This window comes from Frieseomelitta varia, unplaced genomic scaffold, assembly GCF_011392965.1.
Source record: "Frieseomelitta varia isolate USP_RPSP 00005682 unplaced genomic scaffold, Fvar_1.2 scaffold_239, whole genome shotgun sequence".
NCBI lineage: Eukaryota > Metazoa > Arthropoda > Insecta > Hymenoptera > Apidae > Frieseomelitta > Frieseomelitta varia.
The window spans coordinates 431,477-456,082 of NW_025109967.1; the positions used below are offsets into that span (position 1 = coordinate 431,477).

At 47.5% G+C, this 24,606-nt stretch overlaps 1 protein-coding gene across 1 annotated transcript; it reads right to left on the reverse strand.

Moving 5' to 3' along the window:
* Positions 1-7,579: 7,579 nt before the first annotated feature.
* LOC122527919 lies at positions 7,580-24,396 on the reverse strand. The gene is made up of 6 exons (XM_043652504.1): positions 24,305-24,396; positions 23,118-24,245; positions 17,652-17,890; positions 10,340-10,480; positions 10,075-10,212; positions 7,580-9,588 (listed from the first exon to the last, which is right to left on the reverse strand). Exons 2-6 carry the CDS (start codon positions 23,512-23,514, stop codon positions 9,376-9,378), a joined length of 1,128 nt encoding a protein of 375 aa, XP_043508439.1. The 5' UTR covers positions 23,515-24,245; positions 24,305-24,396; the 3' UTR covers positions 7,580-9,375.
* Positions 24,397-24,606: the final 210 nt, after the last annotated feature.

Genomic DNA, 24,606 nt, shown 5'->3' on the forward strand with positions numbered 1-24,606 from the left:
AGGCGGCTTGCAAAAACTAAACGGGCTGAAAGACCCGAGGATTTGATTTAAGACGGAAAAGCGCGAAAAGGGTCTGGAGAAGAGTCTGAGACGCAAAAGCAACGTCGAAGGCGAGAAGGACCGTTCACCTGCTGTTTCCATTATTCGCCGCAGCACGTTGCAGTCTGCTCGTTTCGCTTTTGCGACGGCTTAATCCGCCGCGAAGGATCGGTTTTACGGCTCTTCTTACCACGCGTACCGATTCACCTGGCCGAGGATGTTGTTGGCCGAGCACCACCGGCACCGTTCCGTAATCGATGCCCCACCGCCACTCGACTCAAATCCTCGCTTTCGCCCGGAAGAATGGCACGAAACAAGCTGCCGATGTTGCCCCTTGCTGCGCGGCTACGACACGCCGCGTTTCTTTTCTTTACACTCGATACCGCCCAAATGACCGTTCCGTTCCGAGTGACGAGCCTCTTCCTGTCCTCTTCCTGTCTCTCCCTGTTAAGTGGCGAAATTCCGGAATTTTTCCAAGTAGGTAATCGCCTAGTTGCTCGGAAAGGTAGAAACGGAACAATCGGCTTAACGTTCTCACGCATACAGCGCAATAACGGTCCATTTATCAGTGAGAATCGGTTGCTCGGAAGAATTGTTCTAATCTGTCGATCGCCGACCTTGCTCTGCGTGTACGGCGAACGAAACGAAACGAAACGAAACGAAACGAAACGAAACGAAATAGAGCGGGACGGAAGAACGGAAAGAGTGTCGCCGTTCGAAAAATGAGAATGCATTACCCCGACGCCTTCTCTCCGAGTTCTCGGGGAGATCGACGTTGGTGGTTCGGTGGATAGCACCGCAGCGGTGCGGCGTGGCGTGGCATGGCGTGGCGTGGCGTGGCGCGGCGTGGCGCGGCGCGGCGCGGCTCGGCTCGGCTCGGCGTCGGGATCTCGACGCTATTACCGACGAGGCCTGAGAGGAAAAGAGAGCCCCGGGCCGAGAGAAACGAGGACGGAGGTCTCCTCTCCTCGCTCTCGGCAGGCATTCCAAAACAAAGAGCCCCGCGATGCTGCTTCACTGCTGGACAATATGTAAATCAGTGGCTGGCCGTGGTCACGATGTCGCGACCTCGTCGTCCCGCTTCGGACTACCTTCTTAAACCTTCGCCACCGCCACTAAACCGAGCTACCTCCGCCGAGCCGCGCCGCTACTTCCCATAAGGGTCTCTTCCAGAGAGAGAGAGAGAGAGAGAGAGAGAGAGAGAGAGAGAGAGAGAGAGAGAGAGAGAGAGAGAGAGAGAGAGAGAGANTCTGTAACGATCCGTAATGGCTCGCCAAAGCACGACCAACCGTGTCTGTGTGTCTTTTCTCTAGCTCCAAGTGAAACCACCTGGTTCTCTCTCGTCTGTATCGTTTTGTAATTATTTCAGTTGCTTCACCCTTCCGTCGGAACTTTCCATCGTTTGTTCCTTTCAGTTTCTTTGAGTAAAATACCAGAAAGAGAGAAAGAGAGAATTCGTGTAATAAATAAAGTACAAGGAAGGTAAAATATACGTAACGCAGGTAATTTACAGTTCGTAGTCTACGTCGAACGAAAATGGTATGCCGAAAGGATATTTGTTTGAATTTTCACGGGAACGTGACGTCGAACGTAGCTAAAGTTAAACGTGGTGACACCGATCATTAAATTACGTAACTAAAGAAATGAAATGTAAATAGAGGCTTATGTCACCTATCAAACACGAGATATACCAACGAGCAGTTTGCTTAGAATACCTGTTCGACGCGCATTTGCATATTACAGGCAATCTGTGCATTTTTGCGCTTTTTGTGTCTCTTCGCGTGTCTCTGGCGGACGGTATACCGACGTACGCTATATATCGACGCGCAGTCTGACAATCACTAGGCGAGAGAACGAAGGAAAGGCGTCTAATTCGTCATTGAAAGTAGTCAACTGATCGCCGTCGTCGATCGGCGTTGCACGGCAGCAGGTTGTGGCTGTGCACGCGGATCAAGATCCTTATGGAAATCCACGCGGATACAGAAACGATGACGCAGCCTCGGCCAGATGACTCTGGTTCCCATGCATTTCGCGAGCGACGATCAACGATGTATATACATACATACATACATACATACATACATACATATGTATATACATATATGTACTACCTGCATATAGGAGTTCTCTTCGCAGGCAGCTTCTCTACGGCATCGCTATCTACGGCAATTAGTCGTTAAAAGTGTTCGTGTGTTTCACCGGTTATCAGCCGTCCCACCCACGCGTCCGAATCCTCGTCCACGCTGCGTTATCTCGCGACAAAATGCATCTCGTTGGCCCGGAGGAGCAGCTGGCCGAAATCGTGGCTGGAACCACCGCGACGCGATCATCGGCCATCATCATCACCACCTCACCTCACCTCACCTCACCTCACCTCGTCTCACCGCATCGCAACGCATCGCATCGCATCGCATCGCATCGCATCGCATCGCATCGCAACGGGCCAAATCCCGATGCGATGCGACGCGACCCGACGCACGCCAATATTGCGAAACAACCAAATTTCCATAATAAATGCCGATCGTCTCTCCGCTCTCTCCACCACGTTCCAATCATCCTTCCATCCACCTTCTTTTTTCCGGTCCGTGTCTACGTGCTGTTCAGCCTTCTCGGAAGCGGTCTCACGGTTCCCACGAACGGCACCTCTTTTCTCTGAAGCCATCTCGACATTGACCGAGAGAAACCGCGTCTTCCGACACCGCGTCCCACCTAGATTCGACGTCGTTGTGAGAAAACTCTCAAATACACGCTCCCCTGCTTTTACTCGCCTCGCCCGCGATTCTTACATTTTTCCCCAATTTTCCCATTTTTCCCCTTTCTTCCCTCTTGACTGTGTGTCTGATCTTTGCCCAGGGTCTTTTAATAGTTCCAGTGCCATTCGTATCTATCACGTACGTACACGTGTGTGTCTGCCAGCATCTCGAAACAATAGCGACGAGGGTTGAAAGCAAAATTGTCCCTCGAGCCGCGGTGTTTCGAAGACAGATTTCAAAGTAAACAAAGTATATCGTAGATACACACGTACATATATCGTCGATGCGCGTGAAGCTCGATAGCTGACGATAGATGCGTAGAAGATGCGATCGCCCTTTTAAACGTGCAACAACCCCGCGATAGTGGAATCGCGACACGACACGACACGCGAGGCGTTAACACACGCACACGTGCAGAAACGACCCACTCAACTTCAAAAGTCTTTTGTCTCAACTTGTTATTGAAAGTTGTCCCGGGGGTCGCTAGGAATGTAGCGGCAGAGGATGCCTTTGGATATTCAAGGACGAGGACAGAGGAAGGGAGTAAACGAGAAGGGACGAGAAAAGGAGGGAGGGAGAGTGAGAGAGTGAGAGAGAAGAGAAAAGGGTGATGAAGGAGAATGGCGAGGAGGTGGCGAACGAGACTCGATCCAACAGGCCATGCGGGCGCACTGTCCTAATTACAACGAGGCCTCCTATTTTTTTCGAGCTGAAAGGAGCCGAAGTATTTGCCCGCGGCAACGGAGGCTAGACGATTCCGGGCCCGGGCCCGGGCCCGGGCCCAGGCCCTGGCTCTCAGCTCAGCTCGGCTCGGCTCGTCTCTCGTCTCTCGGCTCTCGGCTCTCGGCTCCCGGCTCCCAGGACTCGGCTCGGAAACCAAGTGCAAAAGGATGGTCGGCACTTGGCCGTCATCGAGGAACCGGCAAAACGAAAGAGACCGCGGCCGCAGGGAAAAGGACAAGGCAAGACGTGAAGAGAGGAGAGGAGAGGAGAGGAGAGGCGAGGAGAGAACAGTAGGATTCTCCGCGGGAACGTCGCAGTTTTCCCAGCCATTCATGCTACCGACCGATTTTTTTGCCCTCTTCTCACGACTCATTCATACCTCGCCGCATGAGATCCGATCGTCGATCCCTACCTGCATCATCAGCCAAGACACCGGCGAATCATCCTTTCCGGCCCTCGCCCTCTGCCGTCCGTTCCACGCACCGGTATGCATGCGCCGCGCTCTGCTGGACCTTTCGCATTCCTTCTCTTCCTTCTCCCGCCTTGTTAACCAACCTTTAAATACTTGTCCGTTTTGTTTCTCTCTCTCTCTCTCTCTCTCTCTCTCTCTCTCTCTCTCTCTCTCTTTCTCTCTGTAATCGACTCTTTGAATATTTATACGCTCGCTTATAAATGCGAGCATTATCGCGTCGTTTCACTTTTCTACGAGCTTCCTCGCTCTTTCTTTTTACTTTCGCGCTTGTTTCGCCGTTTCGTTCCTTTTGGGACAAAATCGGCACGGCCAAGATGATCTTGGTTCTCCGGCCGAAAGTTTACAACGACGAAGAACCAAGTCAGTTTGCCAGAGACGTGATTACGATGAAATAAAAAAAAAACTCGATCGTCAGGATGGTTCTCCTCTCGACCAAATACACGCAACGATACAGGAAGGAGAACTAACGATCTTAATGGCTAGGCAAAACATTGACACCTTGGCGGCGCTCGGGAAACCAACCAGCTGGCCGTGGACGTCGCATCGAAGAGGAGATGAGAGAAGAGCAACGAAGAGAAGAGAGGAGAGGAGAGGAAAAGAAAAGAGAAGAGAAGAGAAGAGAAGACAAGAAAAGAGAAGAGAAGGGCAGGGATCGTCAAACAGACGGTCAGCACGAGTGAAGTGGAAATCCTTATGAGAAGGTAAGTTGGCAGAGCGATGACAACGAGCTAACAGCATGGGTAAACACGGCGGCTTGGGACAGAGCCGTGCCCGGGACCATGATCATGTACTTACGCGTTTCCTCTCAAACATCCAAGACGTAGACAGCACCGAACGCACAACCACTCGGCCACTGATCATGGGAAACGACCAGTCGTTCTTGCTCGACTAGCAAATTTAGCAACGGGATCCATCGACCGTCGATCCATACACCATACGTGCTGTCTGTCGCCACGTCCCAACGAAAATTTCAACTCTCTAAACGTTTGACAAAGTGACGAGAACGCGCGTCCCGATTCCCGATTCCCGATTCCCGATTCTCGAAAGCGAAAGGACCACGGTTTTTGGCGCAAAAATAATTCGCAACGTGTCAACGACCTACGAAGAAATGTCTTCCGTTTTCTATTTACGACGCAAAACCTCGTGGCTACGTTAAATTTGTCATCTGCGTGTAGGTATGGTATGGTATTTCAACGGGAAATGTTTTTCGACAATATGACAAACGTTCTCTCGTTGCATCTCGAATAGATCGAGAAACGTTACGAGTAAACAGAAATGAAGGAAAATAGAACGCAAGGCAAAGTGGAATGAAACGCAAGATATACCATGTTGAACTGTCTTTGGTTTAATATGATACAACAGAGCAGGCGTTCTTAGGGAGGGGCTCGTGTACATATTACATATTCACATATATAATTATATTTTGCAGCATCTGTATCAACAAATATCTGCTTATGTACAACACGTATCAAGCAATCGATAATTATTTTACACAAAATTTTACATCGTGCGCACCGATCGCGTAGCACGTGCCGGTCTCACCAAAATCCAAATTTTCTCTTTCTTTCTTCCAATCGTTCGAACATTTCGCTCTCTCGATGTTCCATACGGACGAAACGATACAATAATCTAAAAGTCTTGCTCTTTTTAACCGGCACGTCCCACGTATCTTGACACGAGCACACTGATCGTACGTAATAACAAAGATCGGGGAAATATTGCCAAAAAGAAAAAAATTCCTTGCACTCCTCGCGGTGCAAATTCGTTGAGTAGCTAAATTTTGAAAGAATTAGAAGTCGAACGGAAATTCGACAGAGTAGTGTACCTCGCGGTAATCGACAAGATCACTTTGCTAATCGACGCTCCAACAGGCTGCGCTGCTGCTTCTCATCGACACGTTCGACTGTTCGAGTTCCTCCTACAACGTTTGCAAATTCGCGACCAAATTTCTTCCGCTTTTCTCGAATTCACCCATCGACGCGCTCGATTCCTCAGTAAGTTCAAATAAAATGGCAGTCTTTGCTATTTAAAAAAAAAAGTTAAAAGTGAAAGTCGTTAGAAAAAAAACGTCGTGATCGGCACTTTTAAAAGCATAAAACCGTACGATTGTCTGCTAAATAAAAAAAAAAAAGAAAGAATCTACAACAAAAAAATTAAAAAAAAAAAAAAAAAAATGGTAGAAAAATGAAATGCGCATACGAGATCGATTCGCGAGATCGACGTTGCCGCACGGATCGTATTCTCTATCCTCCTCGCTTTCTCTCTCTTTCACTCTCTCCTTGTTTTCCATTTAGTAGGCGCAAGCTTCGTCTTCTCTCTGCCCCTTCGTCCGCTTTCGTTCGACAGAATCGAAACTCGCAAGAATCGATTTGGGCGATTCGACGATTACAATTGATGACGTTCGACGATGCATATCACAGATACGACAATGTGGGGTTGAAACACGCGTGTTTCGCACAATCTGCGTGCGCGTACGGTCGGAGGATCGCGCAGCGCGATCGGACGTAAACTGTTTACACGTTTTGTTTACCAACTATCTACGATAAGCTTACAGGCCGCCAATGATGTGCAAATGAAACGTGACGTATTCGCGTAGGATGAGAACGCGCCTAACCGCATCTAAGTTTTCAAATTGTAAGTACGAAAAGTCTGCGAGGTCGGACGATCGTCTCGGAGCAAACGTCGAAGCGACACTTTGCACGACGCTCCCTTCTTCTGGACACGAAAGTTCATCGATTAAAACAAACTACCAAGAGAAAAAAAAAAGGAAAAAAAAAGAAGAAAAAAATCATGTGAAAAAGTAAAATTTAAGTAAAAATCGTAGTTTCGATTAGGTAAAAATCAATTTCACGAGAGGCTAAAATCTTTTCTACTCCGAGGATAAAAATTCCTTTCACTTGGATAATACTGATAAAACAATAATGCATGTTGGACTTTCGAGTCGTCGAAGATTACATTTCGTTCAGTCTACGATCATGTAATCGCACGTCGTTTGATCGAAAACAAAAGTGTCGAGCGCTACAGAAAAAGAAAGAGAAGAGAAAGAGAAAGAGAGATACGAAAAGAAAAATAAAATACAAAGGGAGAAACAAGATTTTGTTGTATAAAAGGTCACTCGTTGAACCAGTGTTATAGTCGGATAAAATCGATTTATACAAACAGCGACGAATAAAAGGTACCGGAGCAACGGACGTTGCGCTCCTAGTGATATCCTTGTAAAATTTACATGCTCCCACGGTGGAAAAAAGTACAAGCTGAGCGAAGGGAGTTGCAGCAGCAGCGCGGCGCGTAACGTAAAATGGCGTCGGCCGCGTCGCGTCCACGCGCTTCCTTCTCTTTCCCTAATCGTATCATTCAAATTCTACTAACGATATTGATGCAATAATAATTTGTTGTAATAGTGGTAGTAGTAATAATAATAGTAATAATCGTAACAATAATAATAATAATAATAATAATAATAATAATAATAATAATAATAATAATAATAATAATAATAGTAATAGTAGTAGTAGTAGTAGTAGCAGCAGCAGCAGTAATAATAGTAGTAGTAGTAGTAGTAAAAAATAAAAATAATAATAATAATAAAAACAATAATAATAATTAAAATAATAATATATCCTGTATCTTTCTTACGTTCTAGATAATTTGAAGCTCAACTAGATGCTTTAAATACAGTGAATCGGACATGTAAAATCTTTACAAAAATAAAAATAAATAATCTGAATAAATACGGATATAATAATATTACGTTAGTCAATAAATTATCATGTAGGATTAAAAATGGGGCGCAAAAACGGCTCGTCGAAGGATTTGTTATCTCCTTTGTCGCGGTCGTGCTGTCACTTTTCCTTGGCCCGGGCGTAATACACGTCCAATGTATCACGCAACGCAGCGTATACGCAGAAATTTCTTTCTCCTTGCTCTTTTCTCTCGCACGACGCGAACAGTCTAAATTAAAGCGCGAATACTGTATGTATTATCTCGTATATTTATGATATAATACCGCTGCGGTACACAAGCTCGTTTATACGGATTTCCTCTGAATCCTCTCTTTCCTCTCTTCCCATCGATTCGACTTCTTTCCGCTCTTGCTCTTCCCTTCCCCCCCCCCCCCCTCTTTGACAAATCGCCCTTCCGAATGAAAACGACAGCGAGACAAGAGACACGCGTCGATATCGTTGCTTTAAAATCTTTGCAAATAAATCGCGTTCAAAGAGGAATCACGTTATCCCGAATTGAACGAACGTTATCGATCGATCACGAGACGACACATTTCTACACAATTTTGCGCGACCACCAATTTTTTCATTTCAAATGGTTTTAGGTTCGGACCGATCGAGAATCATCTCGCCAAGTAAAATTATACTCGCCGTTTGCGTGAAATAAAAACAAACAAACCCGACAGGTCTGAAACGATATCTAAAACGTTCATGTATTCGAATCACACCGATACGAAAACGCGATAAAAAGAAACGGGCGAGTTTTTCGAAATCGATCGTACACGCGAGTAATTTCAAATTCAGAGATAAAGCAGCAATAGCAGACAACGTGAAAGAATCAAATAGATCGGAAGAAAACTAGAAATCTCAACGAATGATGAGAAATTTGATCGATGGCGCGGAACTGGTGTCTGCCAGCTTCGTTGATCCTCTTGCACGTAAAACGATTACACTTTGGACACGGATTATTTTCACGCGTGATGATGCGTGATCGTGGCGCGTACTGGCGTAAGCGCGTGCGAAATCGTATAATAATAAAAATTCACAGACGACGATGAAGTATAGAGAATATGGCGGCGAAAGCGAATGGGCTGCTCATCGCGTGACCCTGCTGCTTCTCGTTGTTTCCACTCTCTGGCTGGTTGTCTCACCCGGTGGCAACTCTCCGTCTGTTCTGCGGTGAACGTCGACGACGAAAGGCGGTGTAGACGAAATCGACGAAACTCGCGAACGTCGGTTTTCGTCGATTCATTCTCCGTGTCAGAGACAGACACCTTTGCTTCTGGTTGACACGGATACACGCGCACAATTCCGCGTTCCGACGATACGGTATATCAGTCGGTTTCACTGCGACGCAGCTGGTCGACGGATAGACCGATCGCCGCCACAGAGACGCAAACGCATCTCTCACTGGAACCGAGACGAGACGAAACGAGACGAGACGAGACGAGACGAGACGAGACGAGACGAGACGAGACGAGACAAGACAGGTAAGTAGCTGTTTGACCGAGCACGCCTCTACTAGCTCCTTCTCGTGCTTCTTTCCACTTTCCACTTTGCAACCTCACGACGAAAGATGGAAACCATCCAGGTTCGACTGTTCCGATTTCCTCAAACGGGCGAGTCGTCGCCTGGTAGCCCTTCTTCGGCTTTCGCCTTGCCATCCTCAGGACTGCAAACCGCGCCGTAAATGTTCAAACACCTGCACCACGTATTCCAGCCCGTTCATGTAGTCCCGAAAGATTAGCCAATCGCGCAAGTTCCGGAACGTCTCCGACGATGACAAGTTGCGGAATTCCGGCTTCATGATGTCGCGCGTCACGTCTGGCCGTGACGATAACTGCCGCTCCACTAATGCCACTTGCAACTCGCACAGAACCTGCAAACACAAGTTTCCCAATGTTATCTAAAGTCTTCTTACCTCGCTCAGCTCTGTCCTTTCCTCGACGCAAATCGAATCGAGCAAACAATCATTTATAGCAAAGACAAGTACGGGCGGTTTTTAATCAACGTTTTTTTTTTTTTTTTTTTTTTTTTTTAGACTCTCGTAGCACGCTAACAACGCGACCAAATTGAACAAACGTCGAGATTAAAAAAATATCCCAGACATTTTACGCTCTTTCCACGGTTCTCTCGATGACAAACATTGGGACAATATTAATAAATTAAGAGAATCGAAATCAGGGAAATGGAACGAAAAATGATTGGTCGGACGAATCGTAGAAATCTTTACTGACACGAGACTCGAGTCTCGCGTTCAGTCTCGCGCAAGATTTCGCTCGAAACTGTTTCGACAACTTGTTTCTTCGCTAGAAAAGATCGGCTGTAATTTGACGTAAACGAAAGGGATGAGGGAGACACTCACCGTTCGCAGCCTGTATTCGGTGTCCTTAAATTGATCGCGAAACTGAAGCTTAAGATTTTCTTGATCCCAGACTATTTGCTCGAGACCCACTGCATACTTCTGCATGTACTCGTATGCATCGATTAGAGCCTTGTCAAGCTGCGAGAACAAGAGACGGTGCTGTTACAATTTATCTTTACAGTTTATCTCGATCGATGTGAAAAGTAAATAAATCTTTAATCAGGCAAAGAGAAGAAATCAACTATATACCGTCTATACTACGTACTTGTAATCCGTTTAGGTACACTCGACTCAGCTCGTTTCCCAGTTCCTTGGGGATTTCGTGTGGCCCGGGAAGCCAGTCGTAGCGGTTGTCTCTAAACATCGAATGCAGATCGGCAAAGTCGATGTTGAACGTTCGTCTAGCCTGCAAAATCACGAGGAGATTGTACGTGTGACGATTAGAAAATGACACCACTTACTTGGCCTTGAAAGAATTTTCAAATTTGGAAAAATTGAACGTGAAACGCGAGACGTGAAAACATTTCTTTCAACGAGGATTAATTTTCGAGTAGCTACTCTGACTAGAAATTTCAACCACACCCCGTGTAATGACCAACGATTAAATTTGATCGTTGCCTTTCCCCTGATTGTACCCTACTTACTCGATAGGAAACGTCCAAAAAAAAAAAAAAAAGAAAAGAAAATGGACAAAATGTCTCGAATATTTTTACCAGTCTGCTATAATTCTACCAAGGATAATCCGACAATTTTCATTCCGCTTACAGTACTCGATCGTAACTACCACTACGTGTTTACGTAGGTGCCAAAAAATATAAACGTCCTCGCGATGAAATAGCACGTGACGAATGACATAAAATATAAAAGCTGGCGTAGACGCGACAACTCGCTTGCTCGCGGAGGGATTATCAATAATTTATCGGCCGAGGAGGGAGGAGAACGGCAGGAACGTGGAATCAAGGAGGAAAGACGGAGGCACAAAGTAACAAAAGGAGGCCGTTAACGAAGAAGGCGTACATTTTCTCCCGTGTTAACTGTTATACGCGACGTGCAAACGGCCTGTATTCGTGCGTCAAAAGTAGCAATGATCGGCCATGAAATCGGCTAAATGTCTTTATTTTGAAAGCTTTGAAAACTCTGATCACGAGGCGGATGATGGCGAGGTACGGCGTATATGGTCGCGTAGTATCCATATATATGCAAAACGCTTGGCAGTGCACCTTCATTATAGGAGCAGTATAGTTCAATAACAGGTTGGCGAGTTTAGTCAGCGATTAGCGACAGAGAAGAGTCGGCTGGTTGACGATAACGACGATCAACCTTCCGACATCCCTCCCGATTCCTGGTACGATGGGACCGTGGACAAGCCTGATGCTGACGGATGAGTAAGCTGGCGGATGGCGAATACCGCGCGAAGCACGCGTCCGCCTCGAGCTCCGCCAGTGTTTTGCGCTCGATTTTCGGGAATCGACGAAACACCGACGAAAGGGGGATGCCGTGCGCTCGTGCGAAAGCTAGATCGTTACCGAGAAATTACCTGGAAGCTCCAAGAGGCGCCGGGCTAGCCTCGATAATTGCGTTATCCGAGCGTAGGTCGTGTCGTTCGGAATCACGTCGTTATGAATCACGAACCACGCGAACCGGTATTCGCGAGCATAACAGCGCAGCGTAGGTACGTATGTACCATCGCACGGCAGTGGATATTGCATATTGCAGGCATAGAAAGCGATCTAACGAGCTGAAAAGGAAGGGAGAAACCCTCGCGCGCGCAATCGCCTGTCACGACTTCGGGATGCTGCTCCATTATTAGGCTACGTTCCGCGAAACTTTGAGCGCCGCGTATATCTACCCCAACAGAGCGCAGCTCCAGCTTAACGAAAGATCCGTCTAATGGTCATCTAACGCGATCGCAAGGTCGCATCGACACGCATCTCGTTTCGCGCGAAAATTCTCGCGTTTCGTGTCGTCGTCGGTTGTCAATTTGCGCGAGTCAGCAAGTCAAGCTTTCGATCCTCGAAAGGAACTCGAAACTGCGATAGAAAAGCAATCCGGTGTGTATTTCGATCGATCGCCGAGCACTACGTACGGGCAATCGTTTGTAATCAACTCGTACTCGAACTTTGCAAAAGTATTCCTTCCAACGAGATGTTTCGATACGAATTATATCACATACCTCTGAATCTATCCGATCGTGCTTCGCGTGTCTTGTCAATACTCAAAACGGAATAACCCGATAAATTCGAATCTATTGGTAAGTCATGGATTTTTCAATCATTTGAAAATTATTATTTAGAAAACGTGGCAACTTGACGACGACTCTGTTGTATCATTGAGGCACGTTGCCTCGCGGTAAATAATCAAGATCGATACCGATCGATCGCATCGATTACATTATAGATGCTTCCACGTTGAAATCAAGTTAAATTTTAAATATACGTGCATATGTCAATATCGATCTGCCTCGGGCTAACGTAAGCACCAACTACATACATATCTCGTCGGACGTGTCTTCGACCCCGCATCACGGGCCAGCTGGCCCGCGCAAAGATAACACAGTTATCCCGGCTCTTATCTGGCCCAGGAATGGAAATAATCATCACGCGATACTACTCTCGCCACTTGCAGGCCGCGATAATACTTTGACAAGCAAACAATTAGAGAACTATGCGGCAACCTGAGAATTAGTCGCGACCGTCGCGAATAATTTTCAGAAACTCTTCCCGTCGCGAAATTTACTCTCGGCTTGTCGGTTGTCGCAACGTTCTCTCCGCTATGATACTTTTTCGTCATCTTGAGAACGATTTTTACAACGATAAACAACGTTAGATTAATTCAACGGGGAATTACCGAAAAGAAAGAAGAAAAAGAAAAACAGAAAACGAATAGACGAAACGATCCAGTTGGCCAGTTGAATTCTCGTACAACAGTGTGTGAACCCGGTGATTCTTCTCGATCAGTAATTGATCCTTTTCCACGCCCACGTCATTACGAAATCCTTCGAAAAGGTACAGACGCGTATCTTTTAAAATAGAGACTTTTATGTATTGGAAACATTAAACACGATTATTAAAACTGAGCGGTCATTGATTGCGTCACGAACTGTTATTATCACGAAGCGTGTATAACACGGACTGTCCGGAGTCGGAGGCATCCGCAGCAGCCCGCAGGAGCAACCCGAGAAACCTTTGAATACGCGGACCGACTTCGTGAACTTCACAGTCACGGTCAATCCAAAGGCCAATCAAATAATTTTTTCGATTATTTCCCGCAATAGATACGTAACGTTGAAACGTAACCTTGCTCGTTCCTTCCTCAACTGATCTCTCACGCGGAATCGAAGCGAGTTAGAGAACCAACTACTCGAATTCCATCTCTAACGTTTCTCACGCTTGTTTCTGCCGATGCCGATCCTCGCTTAGTTAACCACCGCTCTCACGTTTCAACGGCTCTAGGATTCTTTCTTGTTACCACCTGCGTTTAATAAACTGACTATCGGGCGGGATGGGGGGGGGGGGGTTGAGGGGGATGTGTACGAATTTACAAGTTTCCTCGCTAGAAATTTCGTTCGGAAGCGCGAAAATACTCGCGAGTCGTATGTATCGACAAACGTTGTAAACGTGCTTCGTCGATATCGAAAGTAAACGAATCGCGAGTATCGGACAGATTTCTCGTACCGTCGCGAAAAGTTTTAGCGACAGAGGGAAATAGGAAGGGGAGGGGAGAATGGGTGAAGAAAAGGCAAGAAAAAAGAATGAAAGGAATTGTCGCTAAGAACCGCGCTGGGGCGGCGAGCAAATCTGAAACGCGGGTCTTTTGTGCCTCGTAAAAGTCTCCTCGGCCACACCGAGGCACGAATAATCGTAAAACCGGGCTGAAAACTGACAGGAAGTAGGCTGGCAAGAGAGTAGGTATGGACTGCCGAGGACCCGTCAAAATCAATTAGCCTCTGAGTCTTTCTTCTAGCGCGGCTTCACCGCTCCACCGCTTATTAGAAGTTATAAAATTTCGGTGCGACGGCCTCGAACCGATCGAATGGCTCGCTCCTGCGCTCTCGCGACACCGCCAGGCGCACAAAGAAGCCAACGCGCCGCTCTTCGCGCCGCGCCGATGTAAATCGTTTCGATTTCAAACTTTCCCGCTCGATCGATCCCCCCTCCTCTCTTCCTCTCTCTCTTTCTCTCTCTTTTGTTTTGCCACGAGTTTGTTGCTTTCGTTTGCCTCGTCGTCCACGATCTGTCGATAATCAAACAGCAAAAGTATAAAATTCGAGCTCACTTTCGTGTCTAGAACAAAATACTAGAATACATGGTGAGCACAGGTTTCTCTTAGTGTTACGTCGTAAATAGAGAAACGATGGTTTGTTTGGACGCGCTGCGATCGATCTTTCGGAGATTTTGGATCGAGGTCGAGAATCGACCGCGGCGAAAGAGACGAACAAGGCGAAGGAGACGAAATTTGAAAAACATGTCAGCGTTGAATGAAACGGTACGCGGATCGACACCCGGCGAACACCGAGTGGCAGAAAATACGTGTCGCAGCGCGTACTGAATGTATCGAGGTGAGTAAATGCACTGGCGGGTTGTATATCCGGTCAGCGCTTTAGTATGCAGGCAGAGTGCCGGCGTGTTGTATAGATGCCTCATCCTTGGCGGGGAGGGGGGCAGCTTCCGATTCTGATTTATTGGAATCCTCCGCTTCCGATATTTTATCCGATTCCTTCACGTACCGGCGCGCACATACGCGCCTCGTAGACGTCGGACTTCCTATCTACCAGCAACAGAATATCGGATGTAATCACCCACACTGGCACCCGCTCGCCAACGCGACGCGCAACGTCTTACAAGGACGTGTCACACAAATCGTCGCGAAACGCTCTCTATTCGTTCGATGCGAAAATTTGCTTTCTCGCTGTGTTGCTGCGATCCGATCGATCCGCACCGAAGGTTTTACAATTGTTTACGAGACGCAAATCGAAGAAGATCCATACGTATACACGCGTATGTACGTACGTAGCTACGAAACAAGGAGTGCTGTCTAAGTGGAATCGATCGGAACGCGAAGAAAATTTGAAGAAAAGTTGCTGGTAACTTGAGGATCGGACAGGGCCGAGCAGAGAAACGGCGAGATTCGCGGAGGAGGGATTCGCGGATAGAAACTGTATCGCAAAGCACGCCAGCCACGTGCATGCGAGAGCGATCAGTCTCACGAAGTTGTTCGCTTCTCGGTAATCCCTCTCGCTAATCGACCTTTTCTCTCTACAGAGAGAAGAGAGAACGTCGGTCACTGTCGACGTCGAAACGATAACGAGACGGTGGACGGTGACGTCACTGGACCACCAGACAGTACGTCGCCCAGAATCGGTATCAGCGATGGCAGAGGCAACGGCCACGTCCTCAGAAGCCACTTCGACGCCGCCGAGTCTGTGAGAAAGTTGGGTAAATGCCGAGGAGAACGAAAATAATTCCACCTTGGTGAAACAAACACGTTTCTTTCTAAATGGCGCAACCTGCCTTGTTCAACAGTGTTCGTTCTCCTAAGAAGAAGAACAAAGACAAAAAGAAAGAGAGAGAGAGAGGGAGTGAGAGAGAGAGAGAAAACGAAGAGGAAGAGAAGGAGGAGAAGAAAGATTGTTAGCGAACGAAACGATATCGGATTATGCGCTGACTTAGAAAACATCGGTATCGAGTATCGTGAAACGATGATGTAACTTTGGTGGTCAGAGGGCGGAACGAGCCCTATACGTATTTTTACGCTCGTACGCGATGAATGCCAATTCCAGCGGTCGTACACTCGGCTCGCCTCGGGTAGGCGAATATATCGACTTACTGGCGCAATCGAAACGAATCGTACGGATTATCTCGCGTTATCTCGGATCGTCAACCGGAATCTGCTTGTTCCATTCTTCTCCTAACTTCTCCGAACTTGTCGCCGGCCGAACTATTTGGCAACCAACGTCCAAGCGACGTTATATCTAACTTTGCTACTCGACAATGAAATTTGCGCGACAGTTTGGTCGCGGTGTAGAGAGACAGGAAGCGCATGTAGAACGGCAAAGGATGATGAGTCAGGCGAGTCGAAGAATCTGGCGGGCACGTAAGGACGGCGGGCTCTCATTGTCGGTTTTAGAGACCCGGAATCGCCCCGGCACGGAGTCGACACGTGTGCACGATGCATAACTAGGGGGACGAGCTTAATCTATCCTAAAAGAAAAAGAGCGAGAGAAAAAAAAAAACCAGAGTAAAGTTTCGCGTGTGTAACCGTAGCTTCGATCCTGCGGTTTCCACGTCTCTTTTTTCGGATCGTTTCAGAAGAGAAACCTTGAGCAAAGCGAGAGAGGCCGAACCCGGTCCGTGATTTATTGTCCTTGGCTAGAGATAATAAGGCACGATCGAGAGCTGGGAAGATTCTTTCGAAACGAAGGACTCTCTTCGTGCGCGGTCGCACGAATCTATTTTTTTTTTTTTTCTTTTCTCTTCGATCCCCTCCCCTCCCTCAAAGATCGCTTACACGTTTGACGATATATTCGCAAAAAAACATGCAAACTACCATTATGCCATTACACGCGACAAACTGTGACAATCGTTACGTCGGACCTCGGGACACGACAATTCTTTCGTTCGTTCTTTTTTTTTTTTCTTTTCTTTTCTTTTCTTTTCTTTTCTTGTTTCTTCTTTCGCGTTTGGACAATTTGATTTCCGCTGCTCGTGATATTCTGTACTTGCAATGTGCAATTACGAGCAATAAAAATTACGCGTAATACTCGCAATAAGAGAAACGAGTTGTAACTTTGTCGTGACTACTTTCCAATCCATCCTGCAACAAAACCAACGTCCGGACGTTCGAATACACGTCCGAATCGACGTCACCGTCACTTCATTATTTCTCTTAACGGCGATTTAGGCAAAACAAACAGTGAAAAAGTTAACTTCATAGTAAATAGGCACCAATTTTGTTTTCCATTAAACGTTATAAATATATACATATATCATGGTGTTTACTTCATTTTCCAAGAAGGTAGACGAGTAAGTCGACGAAACGACACGTAGGTAAAAGTTATCATCAAGATTTCATTTTCGGTTGAACCTACAGCGCGCTTTACTTTCATTTTCCCCGTAAATGTGCGACACTTTCGATCGATTGGTCGATCGGTCGGCGAAAACGCAGACGAATTGATAAATGTGAAAATTTGCCACGTGAGATATTTGGAGTCGGCGAAAAAGAGTCCGAAAGGATATTCTCGAGCGGCTACGAAAGACGATTGGTAAGTCGGAGATCTCTTTCGAAGGTCTGTGCGACTCTACCGATCAACGTCCGTACGGCCGGAAGTACTGCCATAACTGCCTTCCGCTCGATGTCCCCTTTCCCCGTGCTACTCCCACCAGAATATCACGTCAGTAATTATCGAACCGTTGATGAACTTGATCTCTTCGCTTTTGACCGACCATGTCACGCGCCAATTCGATCGTCAAAATATTTGGTGAGATATATTCCACATATGTACATGTTTGGATAATGTTTCGCCAAAGAGAACGTGTGAAACGATAGAGAAAATAGATCAACGTGCAATCTGTACTCACGTAATCATCACGAAAAAGTTCCGCGTGCGTTAGCGCCGTTTTCGCTTGAACGACAACTTGCTGCAGAAGCTGCGAGTCGGTTAGCTGCACCACGTCCAAATCACCGTTAAAATCATCGGCAGCGAGGCCACAAGGATTCACCCATTTCGGGGACGAGCTCAGCCGTCTATCCTCGGGCGTCATCGTCGGAGCGGCGTGCACCGAGACCACGAGCAGCGTCACCAAAAGACTAACTAACCCTGAAAGTCAAATTCAACATGGAAATGATTACACCGGTGGTGTAAACGGGGGACAGACTCGCGTGGCATTTTGTTCCAAATGGAGGCTACCAGCTTTCACGAAAGCTGACCGGTTTTTTCTTTTTTTTTCTTTTTTTCTTTTTGTCGGGTAAAATCGGATCAGAAAAACTTTTAGTCAGAAAAGTGAACGCTTCGAACGAGTCTGATTTCAGAAGTGGACACTTTCAGATAATTTTCGACATAGTTGGTTGCACGTTAGAAAAAAAAAAAAAAGACAGAAAAAAATACCAACGAAATGGACGAAACAGAATGGAAACGTGAAAAAAAGGCGATATTCGGTATCGGTATTCGCTCGTTTCGATTCGGTTTTGCTTTTATTGCCAATCGATGTGGACAACCGCGGCGGTACGTTATTAACGGACTCGTGCATGTATTAAGAAGACAAGAAGCAGCTCCGGTAGCTTGGTAGCAATCAACGATTTGACGTGAGACTCTCGTGAGGGGATGATGCCCTCGAGAGAAATCATGCCGCAGCTTCCGGCTTGTTGCTTCTACCTTGCCCGTCCTCCCCCCCCCCCTCCCTCCCTCCCTCTCAACCATCTCACCCATCCCGGCGATGATGCTGTCTCGCTCGATAGTAAGCGCCTAAATGGTAGATTTCGATCGAGGCCGTCTTATGATCATCCGGCAGTTTCGGGATCACCGCTCGTCGAATTACATCCACGCGAATTCGTCGTCGCATTATTTCACGAGTTACGACCGTTGATGAGGGGCCTGAGATCACGTGCACCGCTACGACGACAAACCATCAGCAGTCGCGTACGCATTCGGACCATGTATAACATAACCACCGCAGTCTACCGCGTATCGCTTCTCTTTCTTCCTTTAAACATCCTCCTCTTCCCTTCCCTTCGCGCGTCCTTTCCCTCCACATGCGGAACGTTCACGTAGAACGGGTAGATAGCGCGCGCTTCCAGCGAACGTACGAATACACACTTTTTTCGTCCACGAGGAACCTAGGATCTCGATCGATCCGATATCCGGTCAATCGAGTATCAAACTACAAGTCTGGTCGATACCGTGACACGCTGGTACCGACGAAATTACCATTTACGACGAAACCTCGATCTTTCAATACCCATCGACACGGTTCAGACTCTTTTTTTTTTTTTGTTTTTAAGTCGTTTGTCCGATTCAATCGTTCACCGCTGGTTGTTTTATCGTTTGCGGTTTCAATTGCTCGCTCGTTAGCACGGTCACCGCGGTAAATTGAAAAAAATCACTCGCGAATCAGTTGAAAAAACTGGTCGGCGTGTAACGGTGGTGTATCAAGAACTAGAAAATGTAGGTATGTTGTGCGATCGGTGGTGCGAACGGGCGCTAACGAATTTAATTTTAATGTGCAGCTACACGCGTGATGCAACGTGCATGACGGACGCGTTCTCGAGGCTCGCGACGAGAAGAATAAGCGGACGGAGGAAAGAGAAAGAAGGATACAGCGAAAAGGAGGGACCGGGGCGGAGGGGGTGAGGGGGAGGCAGGGAGACACCTCGGACACTTGACGCATATTAATAAGCGGCTCTTAAGTGCGTTTCGCGTCTCGCTGACGATGAGAGAGTAATTTGCCGCGGGGAAGTTTGCGCCCTCGAGTAACCATGAAATCCACGCGGTCGTCGCGTCTACCGTCTAACGTTCGTCTCCTTTCTTCTTCCTGCACACAGACGCACGTACTTCCTACACGCGCACGCACACACACACACACACACACACACACACGTCGATTGTCTCTCGAGCGTTTAAAAGGCTCGATACTAGCTTCTCGCTGATTCGGGATGAATATATACGACAAACCAGAGAACACGTCCCCTTTGGTTTAACCCGGCAGATTACATCGAAATTCTCTGCAACATACATCTACGTTTTGTACGTACACGTAGTACGTTACATCGCACAATGTACGATATGCGCGCACAATGTACGATAGCTACGTTGTGCTATGGGAAGGCAAGACGACGGCGACGATTAAGACGCGATTAAACGCAATTAGGATGTTTGCAGCGTGGAAAAGATATCTACGAATTTTCCATCGAATGAAACATGCCCAAAAGAACGCGGCGTCTATTCAATAACGCGGCAAGTACGTCTATCGTGGCACGAGTTCCCATGATCCAGGTAAATGATCTCTCAGCGTCTGCGATTATATTTCCTTACTCGGGTCGCTGGTACTTTCTCCAGTTTCTTTTAATTGCGCCACCTTTTTTTCCCCCCGTCTCTGAAAGTTAATTACTACACGATATGTCCTCCGAGGCCGGCCAAATTTGTCCGGCAATTCCGCAATTGCGATGATACGCGCTCTTTCCACGCGCGAGCACCCATTCTCGCGAGCCGTAAGAAACCGAAAGAGCCACCTGTGGCTCGTAACGCGCAACCTTGCCAGCTGGAATGCATCGTGTCCAATTTGCCTCGTTCGCCCAACCAGCTACACCTCTGCCTATTTATTACACGCGCGTACTTTTGTCCGATTAAAAATTATCAAACGGTCCAACAGACTCGAGTACACGAGTACACGAGTCGTCGAGTTAACGACGAGTTAATGTTCGAACTCTGAGAGCGCAGATAAAGTCCCGCTAACGCGGAACACTTTGATTGTTTTCCTTTTCGTTAATTCGCGTTCGCGCAACGCGTCGCTTCCGTGTTACATATTTCGGTCGGCGTTCGAACGAGGGAAACGGAGCTCTCTGTACGGGTGAAACGGGTGCGCAGCAGCGCGTTGTTCGCGGAACAATTCGACTTGCCGCGACTTGCCGCGACTTGCCGCGACTTGCCGCGGAGCAATTCGGTAGGCGGTCAACTAACGGTCGGCTAATCCAACGCTCGCGCATCTTTTGTACTTTCGCCCCGTGTGGCCTGGTGGACGTAGACCCAGCGTACAGCTAGGACCTACCTCAACGACGACGACGAAGCTCGGCGACGGCCGCGGCGTTCCAACGAAATTCCTGGGAAGCCGCGGTTCCGTGGAAAAAAGTAAGGCGCGCAAAGCCGGTGGACGCCGGTGCAAGCGCATCTCTTGCCGTTGCCCGGCAAGAACATGCTGAAAAATGCGGTAATGACGCACTGTCCTCGCATTGCTCGCGACAATTATACCCCATTACGCCCGCGCCCCCGTCCCGCCAACTCCCCCTTTATCACCCAGGTCGCGTCCGTGCCCGGACCGAGCCACCTTGCGGTAGGTCGCGATCCCTCTACCTTCTTCCCTTTTCTCTATTCCTTCTCTCCTCTCCTCTCCTCTCCTCTCCTCTCCTCTCCTCTCCTCTCCTCTTTCCTCTTCTCTTCTCTATCGTAGGAAGCTGTCGCTTTACCCTACTTTCATACTTTCAATACGTCAATTTCCAATTTCACCAAAACATCGACTGTGTTCTTGAAACTTCCAACGATCGAACGTCGATCGAACGAACAAATCATTTGAGTAACCGATCGATTTCAGTTTTAGCAAGCTGTGTCAAACGCAGCGAATATACCGCGTGCACCACCGGCTGTGATTTTAATCATTTTGTTTTTTTTCTTTTCTAAATTTCGTTCGACGATAAATCGTCTCTGTTGAAAGAAAAGAAAAACAACATCGTCGGGGTTTAGTAAATTGTCGTCGCGCGGAACGTCCCCGTCGTGGCAGCCACGTGACGCATGGAAATTTCACGAACCGGAGCGCGGCCGTCAGTCACGGGCTGTTCGCGAGTGTTCAACAGGTGGGTGTGTCGAGAGAGTGCACGCGGCACTTTCCATTCACCTCACACTTTCCGTCCGATCTCCCGTAAAAATAAAATTCTCAACCAATTTTCCTCGCTGTCCGTCGTATCGAAGGAAACGACGAGCAGAGAGGAGTGGATAAGAAGGACCGTTACAAGGAGAGTGACTAATACGTATCGTACGTTCATCGACTTGTTCCAAAGTGACGTCAAACCATCGGAGAGAGAATGTCAACAGGGACAAAGGACCGAGGAGAAGAAGAACGTTGTACGATCGCGTTTACGCGGCAACTGCCACTCGAACGTTGAAGTTTCTCGCGAACCAGTCGTTTTTAACGATGCTTCGTCTCGCATTCGGAAAGTCAAATTCCCCGACGACGTATTGCACATACGTCGCGTAAAAAGTTGTTTGCAAGTTGCTTCCAAGAGTGAGTGGACAAGCACGCTGCAACAAGTGATTCTTCTGGCAACGCGGAATCAACGCGCGACAATTTTCAAACTTCTACGCAACGAGAGTGGGGTTGTGTTCGTGCTTGTGTTTGTGTTTTCATCTTTGACACAAGTAAAAGCATCGAACGAACGAACGTAGTTCAGAATCAGGGAAAGACACCGAACGCAAGATCATTACGTAAGAAAGTATTGATTTTACGTGAGTCAGCGTCAGATGTGTTGATGTGTGTTGCACGTTGAACGAACAGAGACGTTAATGAACGACACTCGTAACGATGTATGTTGTTTTTTGCTAACTGTAATTCGTTAAACGGTAACTCGCGCCTACTCTACTAAAGCGAGACCGGACTTATGAAAACGTGGGTAAATCCAAGCCACCTAATTCTTAATTCAACTGTTTCAAACAAACAACGCGCGACAGAATTTCTAACGACGATCTCGAGGTTAATCGATCAGAGAGCAATTCAGCTCCAGCCAAATCCGTCATTCACGATACTTGGAGGGCCACGCTGTTACGAGAGCTGTAAGAACGAAGCGTATCTCAAAGTGTATCAATTCGGAGAACACGTTGCTACCGGAAAGAGGACATTCGGTCAAGATAACGTACAACAATCTGGAACGTAACGTAGGATGTACATGTACTCGTCCGGATGGATTTCGCGTACGCGAATTTCGTCAGAATTTTCACACAGACGACGAAATATGAACGAGCCTTTGGCGACAGTCGCATCGCCCTCAACGTTGCACGGAAATAACTAAAAGGGAAAGAGATCCTCGCAATCGGGGGACACAAGTCCGATAAAGTATCGAAGAGAAAGATACAAACAAACGAATGGAGTGGATGAAATGAAATGAAATGAAATGAAATGAAATGACGAATGATGAGAAAAGAGAAAGATGGATAAAAAGAACGGAGGAGTTGGCTCCCCGCGCGTGTTTTCTCGAAAACACGCGGTACGAAAACATCAAGCAAGTTGTATTTCGTAGACTGTAGATTGTAGACTGTGGATTGTGTAGCGAGTAGTTGAACTTACTGAGCCACGTGGTCGCGGCGGCGGCGGCGACGACGGATGCGTTGTATCTCGATCGTATCCTCCGATCGTCGTAAAAAGCAGATACCGGGCACGAGTCACACGACAAGCGTCTCTTCTTCGGATGGTTTCTCTCTGTTCCCGAAGCGATAACCGTCGCTAATCGTTGATTCTTATCGGGGATGGTTCTGTACCATTTGGCGGTGGTGGTTGTTTGGGTTTGGGTTGACGGTCTGTTTAGCTGGTGGGACGCAGTGGTGGTGGTATCGTTTAGGCCGTTCGGCGAGATACGACGATGATCGAGAACTCGGTGGGAAGTGGTCCTTTGGTCACGAACTAGAATGGCCTCCATTGTCACTTGTTGATCGTTCGCGATCGTAGTATCCTGCACAACTGTCATATTCGCATAGCACTTGATCACTCTGGAGTAGGAAGCGGGCACTCGCGGTGGCGCGTGGCGGCCAAGGAGCGAGCGAGACGAGTATCTACACGATCCTCGCGTGTCGCAGCACACCGATGTATACCGTACTGGCTGCGCGAAGGCGCGGGTCACTGGTACCCGCTCGTCGTCGAGCGTGTATTTACGTAGCTGACAGATACCAGTCGCATGGAGAACACACTGACTCGTTATACATACGTATATACGACGTATATTAGACGTTGATGATGGCGTTGATAGCGTTTATTTTATTTCCCTGCGATTCGGTATATCGTTTAAGAAAGCAAACGAGTTGTGTTCAATACGAGAGAGCGAGCGAGCGAGCGAGAGAAGGAGAGAGAGAGAGAGAGAGAGAGAGAGAGGAGAGCGGTTCACTTGGTTGGTATTCACTTGATCGGTCGTCTTGGCTAAATCATAGGCTAGAGTGGAGTGTATATGGTCACACTTGAAAAACTGTCCGTACGGAATCACAACTCGTTTGGCACTGGTCCCGACACACGCGATGCACTGATTCTTATACGAGGGGAGAAGGGGGTTACGAGAGCTGTCTCAGAAGAAGGTAGGAGGAGGAGGAGGGGAACGGTAGGTGCTTAAGAATGTGGCGGGGAGGTTCGTGTGGAAAGGAAAAAGAATCGACGGGGTATCCTGGTACGTACACCGTTAAGGGTGGTCGGTGACGATTGACAGTGACGCTGACGGTGACGCTGACGGTGACGATGACGATGACGATGACGATGACGATGACGATGACGATGACGATGACGATAACGATGGTAGTAGCGGTACTAGTGGTAATAACGAAGACGTTTTCGTTTTCTTTTCGTTTTTTTCTTTTCTTTTCTTTTTTTTCGGTTTAGTTGGTCCCTCTCTCTCTCTCTCTCTCTCGCTCGCTCTCTTTCTCTCTTTCTTTCTCTCCCTCACTATTTCTCTCTGTTTCTCTTTCCCTCGTGTTCGCGGGTGATTATCCCTTTTACCGACTGCGTTGGTGGAACGCCGAGTCTCGGGGATCTTGTCTCCGACCCTAGGCTGGAAACCCTAGCTTTCGCGATATCG